At 41.7% G+C, this 17,137-nt stretch overlaps 1 protein-coding gene across 4 annotated transcripts in view; it reads left to right on the top strand.

Annotated features, from left to right (window-relative positions):
* CCDC88A (coiled-coil domain containing 88A) overlaps positions 1-16,899 on the top strand; it is a 200,775-nt gene extending 183,876 nt beyond the window's left edge. For 2 of the 4 annotated variants that reach the window (XM_044289368.1, XM_044289365.1), the window contains 4 exons: positions 2,863-3,137; positions 4,732-5,161; positions 12,667-12,764; positions 15,571-16,898. In XM_044289368.1, coding sequence (XP_044145303.1) covers positions 2,863-3,137; positions 4,732-5,161; positions 12,667-12,731 — 770 coding nt within the window. In that variant the 3' untranslated portion in view covers positions 12,732-12,764; positions 15,571-16,898. Of the gene's footprint in view, positions 1-2,862; positions 3,138-4,731; positions 5,162-12,666; positions 12,765-15,570 lie in introns of all 4 variants that reach the window. The other 2 variants (XM_044289369.1, XM_044289367.1) reach the window with 2 other exon arrangements.
* The last annotated feature ends 238 nt before the right edge of the window (positions 16,900-17,137 follow it).

The raw sequence follows: 17,137 nt of genomic DNA, 5'->3' as shown, positions 1-17,137 counted from the left end.
TTTGTTTCTTGCTAGTTCTATGTCTGAGACATTTCTTAAAGGCTGTGTCCACCGTTGCAACCACTTATCATTGATCCAATGCATTTAAAGGGGTCGTCCCACAAATAATATTCGACAGTTTTCAACCTGGATCTAAATACTTTTGTATCTCTCCTTCTGTACCAGTTTGTAACTCATTTTGTTTATGATTAGTGCAATTGTCTGTATTATGTATGTGCACCCCTTATCATATGTACAGCGCTATGGAATGAATGGCGCTTAAATAATAAATAATAATAATAATAATAATGGCATGTCATTAAAAATGTATTACAGCTACTGAATTATATCATGAAATCTATACAGCGCCACCTGCTGGTTGCTCTTATTTTTTTTATTTCTTTGTCCCGCTCACTGAGATGGAAACTAGGGTTGTTTCGGGTATTGAAATTTTGATACCCAATCAATACTTTTGTACCAGTTTCGATACATTACCGGGATTTCCATTTTTTCGATACTGGGCTGTGCTGCTGCACAGTCTAGTATCACAGAACTTGGAGCGCGCTGTTGTCAGCACGCTCCAAGTTCCCTCAGCAGCACAGGGGAGAAGGAAGCAGTCTCTCCCTCCCCCTGTGCCGCTGCTGCCAATGAGGAGAGACGGGAGGAGGAAGGCCGGGCCCCCTGCCGCCACCAATGAAAGTTAACTTCTAATACAAATACAGGAGGCGGCAGAATCACATAGCTGGCACCCTGCCTCTATGACAGGATGCTGCGATCAGCCGCAGTTAACCCCTCAGGTGCCGCACTTTAGGGGTTAACTGCCGCTGATCGCAGCTTCCAGTCAGAGGCAGGGTGCCGGCAATGGTATTCTGCCGGCACCGCCTCCTGTATTAAAGATTAACTATCATTGGTGGCACAGTGCGCCCTCCCCCCTCCGTAGTATTAAAATCATTGGTGGCAGTGGCAGGGTCACCTCCCCTCCTCCTCATTGGTGGTGCAGTGGCAGCTTCTGATCGGTTACCATGGCAGCCAGGACGCTATTGAAGCCCTGGCTGCCATGGTAATCTCCCTGCTGCTGTGTGCACAAAGCCCAGGGCAGCAGGGAGAGTGTGAGGTCCTATTCACCCTAATAGAGCTGTTGGGGTGAATAGGACAAGGGATTAAAAGATCCCAGGTTCTAGCCCCCAAGGGGGGAAATAGTTAATAAATAAACAGTAAAAAAACACACCAAAATATTAAGTATAAATCACCCCCTTTCCCAATTGTACATATAAAATATATAAACAATAAATAAACATATCACATATCACCACGTCCGAAAAGTCCAAACTATTAAAATATAAAAAAAAAATCTCATAAACTGTATGTAGTCTGATACTGTTTTCTGTCTGTTCCTTATAGGGGTTATTTTCACCCAGCCAGCCCCCCTGAGGCTAGCATCAGAGAATCTCATGCTCTGATGCGCTCCCTTGCCCAGTGCTAGATCGCTCTTTTGTTTATCATAACACACTGCCGGGCAGAAACGTCCACCGGCAGTGTGTTCGGTGACATCACCGGCTCTGATGGGCGGGCTTTAGTGCTGCCCTAGCTGTTTTACTGGCTAGGGCAGCGCTAAATCCAGCCCCATCAGTGCCGGTGACATCACCAGGCTTCCTGGCAGCCCCATGGAGAGCCCCCGGTTCGTCACTGGATCTCCAAAAAATGCCTTTGCCCTGCGAAGGAGAGCATCGGAGCATAAACTGCTCCGATGCTCAAGTCAAGGGGGCTGCCTGGGTGAAAATGGAGGAATGTCCAGGTTCAGCTCTGAACCCGGACAACCCCTTAAAGTCTAATGAATGGGACCAGTGGATGGAAATATAACTGCTGGAATGGACCACAGAGAGACTTGCTGTCTGTCACAATGGAAATATATACAGTAGGTCTGCACAGGAGATATAGACACAAAACAATAGGAGAAAGAATTGGTTGCAAAGATGGATCTTTCCTTTAAATTTTTACTCAGGCCTGTTTGTATGAAATGTATCCTAAACATTTATGCAACTGTGTAACTTTATTGCTTCTTGTTATAAGTCTTCTTATTGCTTCTTCTTCTTTATTGCTTCTCGTTATAAGTCTGTAATATATTCTGTAGTTCATTTGATGGACCCTCACTTTTAGTATGGAAATATGCATTTTTATTGTAAAAGGGGTTCTCCCCTTTTCTTCTCACTGAGCTCCTGACACCTTCTGGTCTCCACTGGTCTGGAAGTATGACATACCATCTACATGGACATCACCACTGCCAGCCATCAATGACCTCAGCGGTGACCTTGGTCACGTGTCACTCCTCCATTTCTGCACAAGTCACCACCCAGGTCACTAATTGGCTGACAGTGGTGATGTACATATAGATGGCATGTCAAGCTTCTGGTTTCAGATATGGGAGCTTGGCAGTGGACGTGGAGTGCTCATGGAAGGTGAGTCTTTTATTTATCTTTTTTTTTTGCTTTTGACACTGCCTGAACCCCTGACCATTTGTTCTCTCAGAGAACCCCTTTAGGGTGCATTCACATGACCGTATAAATGGGTCCGCATCAGTTCCACAATTTTGCGGAACGGGTGCGGACCCATTTATTTCAATGGGGCAGCAAAAGATGCGGACAGCACACTGTGTACTGTTCCGCGGCCAAGAAAAGGCATTTTCTATATAGCGCCGGCTATGTGCGGTCCGCAAAATGCGGAACGCACTCTGACAGTATCCATGTTTTGAAGATCCGCAATTTGCGGACCTTCAAGACACTTACGGTTGTGTGAATGTACTAGACATATTGTTTCATAGAAAATGATGCCATACACTAATGATCTAAAACTCTTTGGTAATGTCTGCTCATTTCTCCACTATAGGTCCAGTGACCAGTCAGAATAGGTCTCAAAGTCACAGTAGTGGGGATTTCTACCAGCAGCATGATAACGAAGTATGGTCCAACAACAGTAGCCCAGTCCAATATTATGGTAATCGCTTGAAAAAGAGTGCAGCATCCAGCCCCATGCTTAGACTCAAATCCTGTGATGGAATGGAAAGCTTAGCACAGTCTAAGAAGAGGCTTGGATCACCGGGAAGTGAGATGGTGTCTCTCAAGCAGTTTTTAGAAGAAAGCAACAAGTTGTCAGTGAGCCAGGTGAGTTGGTGATCGGGTTTATCCCAGCAGTAGCGTACCTTCAATAAAGGCAGACCACATGACCTTGCGTTCCGAGGTGAAAACACTGCATTTATATTCAGCTGCCACTAGGGGGAGCTCAGTGCAAAAATATTATTACAGGTGTCATTGCACTGTATAAACTCCTGTTCACAGAGCTCCCCCTAGTGGCAGCGGCAGGCAGATGGCTTTTTAATATGTCCAGTGAAGCTGGAGAATTTAGCATGTGTTATCTGATGTAAATACATTGAGGAGCTTGTTGTCCAGAATGAGTGCCATATTTTTGACGCACCGGTTCCACTTTTTCTGGCACAGAAGTTGGATAAAGTGGGTGAGACAGATTGCAAGTTTTTTTTATTACAAATTTTTTTTAATAAAAATTGTATCTTTTTAGTAAAAAAAAATAAAAATGCTTTGCATTTCACATTGCCTAGGAGTGTTTGACGCTCAAGTACTAGGAAATTGGTTGCGCAGGGGGGCTCATACTAAGTTTTGCTATGGGGGCCTATGAGATCTGTGTATGCTCCTGCACATGAGCACAAGATGCTATGTAATAAATCAGTAGATCATTAATATCAGTATAATGGTGATTGATGACAAGTTGTACTCTGGCACCTGCTTGTATTTGCATTGCATTTGATAATACATAAATGTAAAGCTGTTGTTTCTCTCTAATAGCCTGGATCTCTCTGAATAGATCCAGGCTATTACAGCTATAGGTCTTATGGAGGCCTGCATGTGGCAGGGCTTCATAAGAAAACAGCAAATCTTCCTTACACTGCAATTCTGATTCATTGCCGTATAAAGGAGAAGCGACCTGAAGATTGCCTATTCAAGTTCCCTAGTTAAAAATAAAAATCAATACTCAAAAAATGAGCCCCCACTCAGCTCTGTGGATGGAAGTATAAAGAAGTTATGGGACTCAGAATATGGTGATGCAAAGTCTTTATTTTTTTGGTATTAAAACGCAAAAAAACGATATACAGTAAATGTGGTATTGCTGTAATCATACTAGCCGGGACAATGAAGGGAACAGGACAGTTTTACTGCATAGGGAATGCCGTAAAAATAAAACGCATAAAACTATAGCGCAATTGAGCTTCTTTTCCAATTCAATTCCAATTGGAATTTTTTCCAGCTTTCCACTACATTATATGCAGTATTAAATGACGACATTAGAAAATGCAACTTGTCCCGCAAAAAATAAGCCCTTATACATCTATGTGAATAGAAAAATAAAAAGGTTATGGCTCTGGGAAGTCAGAGTATAAAATGGAAAAACGGAATGTCCTCAAAGAGTTAGGGATCTAATGTTTTCCAACCAGAATACCTCTGACAACAGATCTATCCATAGTCTTGTCTACATTAATATGGAGTAACGAGAAAGGCCTTATAATGATGGAGGGGAAAAAAACAACGCAATACATGTCTAAATTCAGGGGCATGGTACATTACTTCTCTGATGTGCTCCTCAATGTACATGTATTTTGGGGATTTTTATGACTCTACAGTTTTCCTGTGAACCAACACACTTAAACTTTTCAAAGTAAAATATAATCTGGTGTTGCTTTTATAGATTCGGTCCGGCAGCCAAGAAGATCTACTGGATGAAGTCATAAAAAGCTTATCTAGCTCTGCTGAATTATTACAGTCCCCATCTCGGCTTTCTCCTGCCCTATCACTGGGCGACAGAAAGACTGCAAAACCCGAACACGTTGTGCGGTCCAGCTCTCACAAAGCTGGGGAACATACAAGATTTCCATTCCCTACAGTGATCAACGCGTCTTCAGATGTAGACTCTGCTGTAGGTCAAGGGACTGTGAGCCAACAGCAGCAGACAAACGATTCCAAGCAGTATGCCACCTTACCTCGTGCAAGCAGTGTCATTTCGACTGCTGAAGGTACCAATCGAAGGACAAGCATTCATGATTTTTTATCCAAAGACAGTAGGTCACCTGTATCAGTTGATCCATCACCTACAAGCGAAGAAGCCCCATCATTATTGAGTGAGTACCATGCAGACAAGCAGTGTCCTACTGTTCCCACTCACAGACCCCCACCTCGTCTAGTTGGCGATGAACCTCCATGTTGTTCTGGGTGTGATTTAGTTCACTATAATAAGAATATTGACAACACAGTTAGTGTGTGCTATACATCACCATGCATGCCTTTCCCATACCTTTCCCTGAACCCGGATTTGGTAAGTAGCATTAGTGGGCCACCAGGAGACAGAACGGTTGTAATTTCAGCCGAAAGATCAGATTGCTGCAAAACCCAGTGTTTACAAGGTAATGACGCAGAGACATCTTCACTCGTTTCTGAAGATAACCAAAGCATTTGGTATGAGTACGGCTGCGTGTAAAGAGGACCTGCTCGTCAGTAGACATATGTGGAACACAAAGACCATGACTGCATGGAAGACCACGTTATCTACATCATCAATGTATGTGACAGATGTAGTGATACTCAACGTATTTGGCTTTGGATTTCATAGTATAGAGTGCAGGCATAATACTAGACATGTGGAATCTACCTCAGTTTTGTCATTTTACCAGGCTGATATGTATAATAAATTAATTTTGAGATTTTTTAAAATTTTATTTATTGCATAAGTTCTTCACCTATTGTATACTGAATACAGGTATGGAGCAAATGGATAATAAAGCCGGGTGTTCTCTTAGAAGTTCATCTATCCCATAAGAGCTGACTAGATAAAACGATAGATGATGCTCTGTAATTAACACTTTGCAGGACGTGTGACTACAATGACATGTTGAGTACCACTGTTCTGTCAGTACCCTTGTGTCGTGTATGAGTAAATGCATGTTAGGACCGCTGCATGCCGCAATCCCTGTCAGACCATCAGGGTGGGTTTTTATAGAAAGTGGGGCCCTGGGCAGCTCACCTTTAGACCATTTCAGCATAATTTTAGCCCACATAATGCCAAGATAACATATACACAACCCATATATATTACGTCATTTATTAAAGGGTTTCTGTCATCAGAAAAATGGTTATGTAGCCGGCAGACATTGGCGATGTGCTAATGTCAGCAGAACGTAACTGTATGACTTATATCTCCCCGCCTGCCGCCGTTCGCGCTAAATAATCACTTGTGTAATATGGAAATGAGCCTCTAGGTGTTAGTGGGGCGTTCCTGCAGCACCTAGAGGCGCCGTCCTCCCATCGTTTGTAAAGGTGATTGACATCCTCGGTCTCCTCCGTGCCCCGCAAATCCCGCGCCTGCGCCGTCCATTTTAGTATTAGGCGCAGTGAGTGAAGGTAAGTATTTTAATACTAAAATGGATGGCGCGGGATTTGCGCGGCACGGAGGAGACCGAGGATGTCAATCACCTTTACAAGGGCGTGCCAAATGGTGACAGGTGCAGCAACACCCCACTAGCACCTGGAGGCTCATTTGCATATTATAAAAAAGTTATTATTTAGCGCGAACGGCGGCAGGCGGGGAGATATAAGTCATACAGTTATGTTCTGCTGACATTAGCACATCGCCAATGTCCGCCGGCTACATAACCATTTTTCTGATGACAGAAACCCTTTAAGCAGTTAGTAAAAGGGGTTAACCGGGCTGCAAATGTCTTTAGGATAGGTCATCAATATCAGATCAGTGGAGGTCCAACACCTGGCACCCCCACAATCAGCTTTTTCGGACAGCTACGGCATCGCAAACTATACGCTGATAAAACGATACCCTCATGATGATTACCTGTGGCTCCTTTGCTGAGAAAATGCCTTTTCATTCATATAAAAATGACCCATTTCTAAACCTATGAGAAAAGATCCGTTCTGCAATTTTTGCAACGAGTGCAGACCCATTCACATCCATAGTTCTGTTCCGTGGCCGCGCAAATTATATAGAGCATGTCTTATTCTTGCTGACAAGAATAGGCATTTCTATATAGCACTGGCAAAATGCCGAATGCACACGACCGATGTCTGTGTTTTGCGGATCCGTAATTTGCGGACCGCAAAACACGGCCATCTGAGTGAGCCCTCACTGTGACCCATGACATGTCTCAGATCATGCAGTATTCATGGCAACTGCAATTACTTGGGTTATGCCCTTAGTAACGGTCAAATAGCCATTGGTGGAGGCTCTGTAATTCCCAGACATTTTATAAAATAAAAAAAAGGTTAATCAGATTATTTCAAAGCCTGATTTATAGCTAGTGTTCTTATTTGATACTGAAGGGGTATTCCCAATGTCAGACATATATCCATATATGCATATGCCAGTAAGGTCCAAGGTGGGAATACCCCTTTAATTAGTGGCCTAAGTTAAATAAGTATCTTGAAAGTCTTCAAAGTAGTTCTCCTCCAGAAGGAAAAACACTGTCTCTAATAACCTGACTCTTCCAAGGCTCTTTAAGAGGGTTTCCTCTTATAGGAAGTCATGGAATATCTTTAGGATATACAGTCAGGTCCATAAATATTGGGACATCGGCACAATTCTAACATTTTTGGCTCTATACACCACCACAATGGATTTGAAATGAAACGAACAAGATGTGCTTTAACTGCAGACCGTCGGCTTTAATTTGAGGGTATTTACATCCAAATCAGATGAACGGTGTAGGAATTACCACAGTTTGCATATGTGCCTCCCACTTGTTAAGGGACCAAAAGTAATGGGACAGACTAATAATCATAAATCAAACTTTCACTTTTTAATACTTGGTTGCAAATCCTTTGCAGTCAATTACAGCCTGACGTCTGGAACGCATAGACATCACCAGACGCTGGGTTTCATCCCTGGTGATGCTCTGCCAGGCCTCTACTGCAACTGTCTTCAGTTCCTGCTTGTTCTTGGGACATTTTCCCTTCAGTTTTGTCTTCAGCAAGTGAAATGCATGCTCAATCGGATTCAGGTCAGGTGATTGACTTGGCCATTGCATAACATTCCACTTATTTCCCTTAAAAAAAACTCTGGTTGCTTTTGCAGTATGCTTTGGGTCATTCTCCATCTGCACTGTGAAGCGCCGTCCAATGAGTTCTGAAGCATTTGGCTGAATATGAGCAGATAATATTGCCCGAAACACTTCAGAAATCATCCTGCTGCTTTTGTCAGCAGTCGCATTATCAATAAATACAAGAGAACCAGTTCCATTGGCAGCCATACATGCCCACGCCATGACACTACCACCACCATGCTTCACTGATGAGGTGGCATGCTTAGGATCATGAGCAGTTTCTTTCCTTCTCCATACTGTTCTCTTCCCATCACTCTGGTACAAGTTGATCTTGGTCTCATCTGTCCATAGGATGTTGTTCCAGAACTGCAAGGGCTTTTTTAGATGTCGTTTGGCAAACTCTAATCTGGCCTTCCTGTTTTTGAGGCTCACCAATGGTTTACATCTTGTGGTGAACCCTCTGTATTCACTCTGGTGAAGTCTTCTCTTGATTGTTGACTTTAACACACATACACCTACCTCTTGGAAAGTGTTCTTGATCTGGCCAACTGTTGTGAAGGGTGTTTTCTTCACCAGGGAAAGAATTCTTCGGTCATCCACCACAGTTGTTTTCTGTGGTCTTCCAGGTCTTTTGGTGTTGCTGAGCTCACCGGTGCGTTCCTTCTTTTTAAGAATGTTCCAAACAGTTGTTTTGGCCACGCCTAATGTTTTTGCTATCTCTCTGATGGGTTTGTTTTGTTTGTTCAGCCTCATGATGGCTTGCTTCACTGATAGTGACAGCTCTTTGGATCTCATCTTGAGAGTTGACAGCAACAGATTCCGAATGCAAATAGCACACTTGAAATGAACTCTGGACCTTTTATCTGCTCATTGTAATTGGGATAATGAGGGAATAACACACACACCTGGCCATGGGTCAGCTGAGAAGCCAACTGTCCCATTACTTTTGGTCCCTTAACAAGTGGGAGGCACACATGCAAACTGTTGTAATTCCTACACCGTTCACCTGATTTGGATGTATTAAAGCTCAAATTGAAGCTGACAGTCTGCAGTTAAAGCACATCTTGTTCGTTTCAAATACATTGTGGTGGTGTATAGAGCCAAAAATTTTAAAATTGTGTCGATGTCCCAATATTTATGGACCTGACTGTAGCATCTCTCCCTAATCATTGAGGTCCTGCTGCTGACAAGACAAAATGCATTCAATTAAATGGAGCTTTAATTGTGCTTCTGTTCAGAACTAGAACCCTTTGTTTTAGGAATCATGAGGGTCCCAGAGGATGGACCTTCACCAATCTGAATGTTTGTATCAGGATATTGTAGCATGCATTAAAATGATGACATTGGAATACACTCTCCAAGGGTCCTAATGTCGGTTTAAAGGGTAACCACCTAGAGAGTTACCGTAGTTTCTTCCTTCTGGAGGAGAGCTCTTTTGCATAATTTTACCAATGAGAGAGGAATGGAAGACAATATCCAGTCCTTTCCCATTGTAATTCCTCCCCCATCTAGTGCTATTACACTTTAATTCGGTGAACATTGGATTACTCTATGCGTCAGCATGTGACAAATGCATGATATCGTATGGGAATGTCTAGCCTTAGCCACACAGGAAAATGCATGAGGCTCCTGTTCACAATATCTGTATACTGCTTACCTAGAAATCTGGCCTTGCTAATAGCACCGCTGCATTAAATCTTTGACCAAGGCTTATAGTTGGTTGCTATTGGCTGAACACCATGATTGTGAAGTGGTTTTCCAGGCTCTTGATACTGATAACTTATCCTAAGTATAGGTCATGAATATCTGATCACTGAGGGTCTGACATCCGAGACCCCCACCGATCAGCTGTCCCCTGCCGCCTCCGGTGTTAGAACTAGCACTGTAAATGGAATAGGAAGAACAGCACCATCAAAATGTAGTGGCCGTGCTGGGATACGATACGCTTCAATGGCAGCTTCGCTGCAGTAATTAGGCACGGTCACTGCACTTTGAATGGAGCTGTGCTTCCTTTTCCATTCAAGAGCTAGTTCTGTTGCCGGCGGCTGCAGGGAGCAGTTGATTTGTGGGGGTGCAATATTTCGGACTCTCACTGAACAGATCTTGAGGATAGGTCATCAGTATCAGGAGCCTCAAAACCCTTGTAAGATCTAGCATCTATACAGTAGATACAGTATAATGTATGTGTTTGGGTTCGTTTTCTGTGATGGTCTTGCAACAGCATATTTAACATTGCTGAGGCTGTACGGTAATGCTGAGACTTGCAGTTCAAGGGGCGAACAGTGACTCATGGCTTGATGCAAGCAGGCTTTAGGCTACTTTCACACTAGTGTGAAAACTATCCAGAAGGCTGTTCCGGGAAAGGACTGCCCGAGTTCATCGTATCCGGCATAGCCGCATACTGCCTTTCCCTGCCGGATCCCATTGACTGTAATGGGACCCAGACGATGTCCGGCGTCTTTCTGGCATGAGTGCCAGTATTTGGCTGGACCATTTTTTGTCCAGCTGAATCCTGCCACTTATGCCGGCCGGAACCCTGCCAGGTCTTATTATATTCAATGGGGCCTGGCAGTGCTCTGGCTTTTTCCAGCTATGCTACATACAATGAATTCTAGTTGGCTGTTCCTCTGCCGGATGGTTTTAATGCTAGTGTGACACTAGCCTTAGATTGTATCGCAGGCTACTAAAACAGCAATTAGATAGCTATATCAAAGTTGCTTCGCTGCATGCAGTGTTCTGCTGCTTCATCATGTAATTAGATCATTCTTTCAAATCCATCCAGCAATCCACCAAACAGTGGTCAAAATGTAGTAGTTTAGTTTATTGAACATGATGCAGCAATATGGAGAGCGACAGTTAGGAGATACTCGTTAATACTGGTGTGCCTCCCCCCTACACACACACTAAAACACCATATTTTTCAATTGATTTATGGCAGAAAAGTAGCATAATGATACGCTGGTGAAACTGATAAATCCAATGTTTTATTTTTTTAAGAAGAACATAATGCAAGGATAAATTGATTTGGCTTAAAGTGCATGTCCATATATACATATAGTGGTTCGGGCTTTGTATAGAGCTCCAAATTCCCTGCCTAGACATACATTCAAAAAATAAAATGCTGGTTATCATCAGTCACCACTAGAGGGAGCATGAGAACTTACGGTATACTGTCTTAGCTCCCTCAAGTGGTGACTTTATGTACTGAGCGTGTTACGGTTAAAGGGGTTATCCAATCATATAAAAAGCCCCCCCCCCCCTCCTTATACCGGGCTCCCCATGCTGAATATACTTACCCGAGTCCCCGCACCGCCACTGCAGCTTCTCCCTGTGCACGGATGAAAACATCCAGTGTCGGGGGAGGCAGCCAATGGCAGATGGGGACAAGTCTCCCTAGAGTCACCCGCAATGCTAGGGAGGCTCGTCCCCGTCCGCCATTGGCTGACCCCCCCCCCCCCCCCCGGTAAGTATATTCAGCGTGGGGGGCTGTGCATATGGGAGGGGCTTTTTTTAGGATTGGATTATCCCTTTATAATTTGTGGAAAGTTTTGGATTTGGAGCCCAGTGCTTCCACTGCTATAAAGATATATCGAGCAAGTGGGTTGTCCAGCTGTTAATACTGATGACCTCTCATTGGGATAGATAATAAATATCTGATCGGTTGGGGTCCAAGACCCGGCACCTCCGCCGATCAGCTGTGAGACGAGGAGGCTCGACTTGAGTACTGCTTCCCGATCATTACACTACGCCTCGTCTCCTGTGGAGCACAGCGTAGTGTAATTACAAGTACTCGCTCCAGCTAAGTGAATGGATCGTGTACTCGTATTACACTGCGCTTCCAAGACTACAGGCAGTGTAACGAAGAGGAAGTGGTGCGGCCTCCTCTTCAAACAGCCGATCAACCACCGATCAGATATTGATCGGCACCCTTAACCACCACACATTTTTAAATCTATTTAAATTTAAAAAGAAAAATAGAATGTAATTCTTTTAATTTTAATAGAATTTAGAATTCAATTTACTTTAAGGACTACTAACAAGTATGAAAGTCCCAGAACGCATAACCTAAACTAGTTGTCTGGTTTAGAAAAACCAGTATCCAATATCCTACAAGGACATCCCCCAGCTAATAGAAGAGTCTTTCATTTGTGACCTTCATAAGGCAGCATCCATATTTGGAGGATCTAAGATGTTCATCCACAGATAGTTAGATGTTGTCTCTCCAAAGCCTATGACTGATAACAAGAATCCAGTGACTGGGAATGGATCTTCCAACCTGTCAGTAGATCTCCAAGAGCAATGCAGACTAGGAGCCGTGCATAGGCCGACGCTGCCTAATCCTCACTTCAGAGTGTGTTGGTTACATGACCTGGTGTCCTCCTTTAGAGAGCGATCATACATCAGGAAGCTCAGGGATAGCCGAGGATTAACTACAAGTCACAGCAAGTCCTACCAGCCACTATAAAGCAATATAATTTACAGCTACACCTATGATATATGGCAGACTGAAGGTCATCTTTTACTGCAAGCTTCTGTGCTTTTATAGACATCTATATACTAAACTTACCTTTCTCCTACAGATGTGGAGGCAGCACCAGAAATCAGACTTTCAAAAAGCAGGTCTAGGGAGCAACAAATCCCTTAATTTAGTGACCTTGTTCAAGTGATATCCCAATTGGTGAGTTCATTCCCCAAATTGTAAATGAGGCCCTTTGAACTTCATTTACAAATGGCTTCCAACTGCCATGAGCCGTGGCTAACTGCTTTACCTTTCGTCATCTGCTTGCTTGCTTGCATGCTTTTTTTATACCTTCATTATTACAAAGCTAATATATCTGATTTTCCACCTAAGAAATTCTAAATTGTTTCTTTTATAAACATAGGGATTATGACAATGAGAAATGCAAACAGATTTAGTACAAGAAACACAAGAATATGCTTTATTGCCTGGAAGATCTTCAGTATATTGCTTTTTTTTATTTTTATTATTGTATAGATCTGTAGAATAAATACAATTTGTATTCTTCTAATCCCTTTCTCCCCTGTATATTTTAGGGCTGTAGAATATCTGTCAACATTATATAACATATAGTGATCCCCTAGAGAACAGAGTTTCCCTTGCTCTATTTTGTTCTTATATTAGTACGTTTTAGAAACTAGAATCCAACCGGTGGACTGAATGGAGTCCCAGATTTCAGCAGAGCACAGGTCAAATATGCTTGACCAGGGCTCGTGATATGAATGGGCTTCCAATTGTGGGTCATTCTGATCTTTCAATTTTGAGTCATTCTGATCTTTTGGAAATACCCAAAAGAGAGACCTAAGGGGTCTGGTCCTATGTCAAATGTTAAAGGGTTTCGTCAGTATTTAATGTATTTTTCTAAGAGCAGGAAAGGTGATAAAATTACTTCTCCGCAGTGACCATATGTGGTAGAGGCAAGTGACTGCTGCAGCCAATCACTGTTCTCCATGGTGATGCCTCCATGCATGGCATGAGATTGCTGAAGTCCGTGATTGGCTGCAGTGGTCAGGTGCATGTACAGGACATCATCACTGCAGAACAAGTAAACAAAGACAAGGGAAGACCAACGGAGCAACGATGCTGTAGTGGCAGGGATTGAATACATGAGTATTGCTTTTTTACCACCATCTACCATTTTGAATAACCCCTTTAAACCAGTTCACTTTGTAGGAAGAAAAGCATGGTTGGACATGTTTAAGTGACATAGGAGAGAAAATTAAAACTGGGACACTTTTTAAAGATTTGGCACATATAGATATCATTATTGAAACATTCAGTCTAGTGTATATATTATTAATAAAATATTCAGTCTACTACACATAGAGATTACTAGAACATTCAGTCTACTACACATAGAGATCACTAGAACATTCAGTCTACTACACATAGAGATTACTAGAACATTCAGTCTACTACACAGAGATTACTAGAACATTCAGTCTACTACACATAGAGATTACTAGAACATTCAGTCTACTACACATAGAGATTACTAGAACATTCAGTCTACTACACATAGAGATTACTAGAACATTCAGTCTACTACACATAGAGATTACTAGAACATTCAGTCTACTACACATAGAGATTACTAGAACATTCAGTCTACTACACATAGAGATTACTAGAACATTCAGTCTACTACAAATAGAGATTACTAGAACATTCAGTCTACTACACATAGAGATTACTAGAACATTCAGTCTATTACACATAGATATAATTAGTAGAACATGCAGTTTGCAACAGATATTACAAGAGCATTTAGTCTAGTACACATACATGTCATTAGTAGAATTTGTCTAGTACATATACGCTAGATGTTATTACTAGAACATTGTCTAGTACACATATTCATCATTACTAGAACATTCAGTCTAGTACACGTAGATATCATTACTAGAACATTCAGTCTAGTACACGTAGATATCATTACTAGAACATTCAGTCTAGTACACGTAGATATCATTACTAGAACATTCAGTCTAGTACTCGTAGATATCATTACTAGAACATTCAGTCTAGTACACGTAGATATCATTACTAGAACATTCAGTCTAGTACACGTAGATATCATTACTAGAACATTCAGTCTAGTACTCGTAGATATCATTACTAGAACATTCAGTCTAGTACACGTAGATATTACTAGAACATTCAGTCTAGTACACGTAGATATCATTACTAGAACATTCAGTCTAGTACACGTAGATATCATTACTAGAACATTCAGTCTAGTACACGTAGATATTACTAGAACATTCAGTCTAGTACACGTAGATATCATTACTAGAACATTCAGTCTAGTACACGTAGATATTACTAGAACATTCAGTCTAGTACACGTAGATATCATTACTAGAACATTCAGTCTAGTACACGTAGATATCATTACTAGAACATTCAGTCTAGGGCTACATTCACATGACTGTATTTTAAGTTTGCCTCCATTTTGTGGACAAGAATAGGCCCACGAAAAGTGTGGGATGCACACGAACCACATCCGTATTTTGTGAATTTGTGATTTCTGTGTTTGGACTGCAAAATGGATACAGTCATGTGAATGTAGTCTAATACGTGTAGATATAATTACAAGAACATTCTTTTTAGTACATATAGATATTACTAGAACATACAGTCTAGTACACAGATACCATTAGTAAAACATTGTCTAGTACATATAATGTAGATATTATTACTAGAACATGCAGCCTAGTACACATAGATATCATTCAGATATCACATAGAACATTCAGTCTAGTACATATACTGTATATATTGAGCATTCAGTCTAGTACACAGATATAATTACTAGAACATTCAGTCTGGTACACATGGATATTAGGATGCTCCTCTATTCTAGAGTTTAGGCCTGCGTGCTTTTGCTTCTTCTATATCCTATCTGTATCAATCCTTTGCTCTTATTTTTCTCTCTTTTCTCTATGCCTTTAACTATAAACAGAGCGAAAAGTGTCCTTCAGTTTGTCATTGCGAAGTTCATTCCTGAAGTAACAAGACCATCCATCATGGAAATTCTAGAATCAGAGAACTTAGTTGCAAGCATCCAGCAGTAGAGCTGGAGATGACTGACACATCCCTTCCTTGAATCAAGGAGTTTTGTTGGAGTGAAATGAAAAAATAAATAAAAAATCCCACAATTCCTAGAGGAGTAATAAGAAATTTCTGCACTTTGCACTGTGGTAACGTTCTACTGTCCGGCTCAGGATGGAGCTGCGAGCACTCATGGAAGTGAACTGTACTTGTGAATGAACCCAATGTCTTCTGCGCCTTGAGTCATGCCAACGCACAAACATTCAGCACCAATTCCTGTTTTACTGCGGAAAGAACACGGAGCTTCTTTTTTTATTTCTTGCGAAATCCAAGCCTCCTGACTCCATCACCGCTTCATGTGATTCTCATTTATTGCATGGCAAAGCATCTTCTGAGCATCCTACAGTGTGGCTGATGTGCCCTGTACACTACCGCCACAGATGCACCCACGCTTTCAGATACTCAGCACCTTTTTTTTTTAAGGCTGTAGCCTACCCACCTATATTTGGGTACTATGCTAATAATATTGTGGAACCTTTTTAATACCGACCTCTATAAATGAGGGCTGCCATACGGTGCCATGGTTTTGGCGCACATTGCCTGGTAGTATGAGTATCAAGCGCTTTTAAGTACTGCGTCATGAGATAGTATTGTGTTTTTATTCTTGTAGTTCTTTGGACTTAGTTGGTGGACAGTGTTACTGCACTGAAAACTGAGGATGATCAAACGGATTATAATGTATGTTTGTCTGACAACCCTTTTTCCTACTTGCATAATCAGTTGAACATGAATCGTCTGGGCAGATATCAGTTTTGGGGTCTTTATTTAAAATATATATTGCCAATGCCACATTTTAATCTGATGACTTTTTGCTGTAAGCGGTTTGCCATTGGTGGGTCCCTTGTCAGAGAAGAGGTTAAAGGTAAGCGTGATTAGAATTTTGGATATATGTGGAGCTTTTCAGTTCCTTTTTTTTTTTTTTGGTGGCAACCATGAACCTTCCCCTTCCTAATTTAAACTATTGTCTTAATTATTTTCTCTTGTATTTAACTATTATTCTTTTATGCAACACATTAATAACGTTTAACACACCTGGGATGTTTCAGTTTTTTCTCGTTCTGTGTTATTAAACCATTTTCTTATATATTGTATTTGTATGTTATTTTGTTGGATTATGACTGTTTTTTGATGTTTTGTGTTCAGTGGCAAAATGGTTACCGATAGCTCTCTAAGGTACAACCACACAGAATGGTCGCGAGGTGGTACCTTCAATACTGCGCAGCCATTAACCATACAGATCCACTGAACAGTTTGGTCTCCTTAGTTTAAGCAGCACGGCTGCGACACAACTGCACTGTGTGGTCGTACCCTCTGAAATAAGGAACTAGAAGACCTGGGTTACTATTGGAGAATATTTTGGGACTTTTAGTGCTAGAAGAACAACAACATATTATTTACTCTAAATCAGGAGATCACAA

Source organism: Bufo gargarizans, chromosome 4, assembly GCF_014858855.1.
Source record: "Bufo gargarizans isolate SCDJY-AF-19 chromosome 4, ASM1485885v1, whole genome shotgun sequence".
Lineage (NCBI taxonomy): Eukaryota > Metazoa > Chordata > Amphibia > Anura > Bufonidae > Bufo > Bufo gargarizans.
The sequence above is the reverse complement of the archived record's forward strand: the minus strand, read 5'-3'. Positions and strand labels throughout refer to the sequence as shown.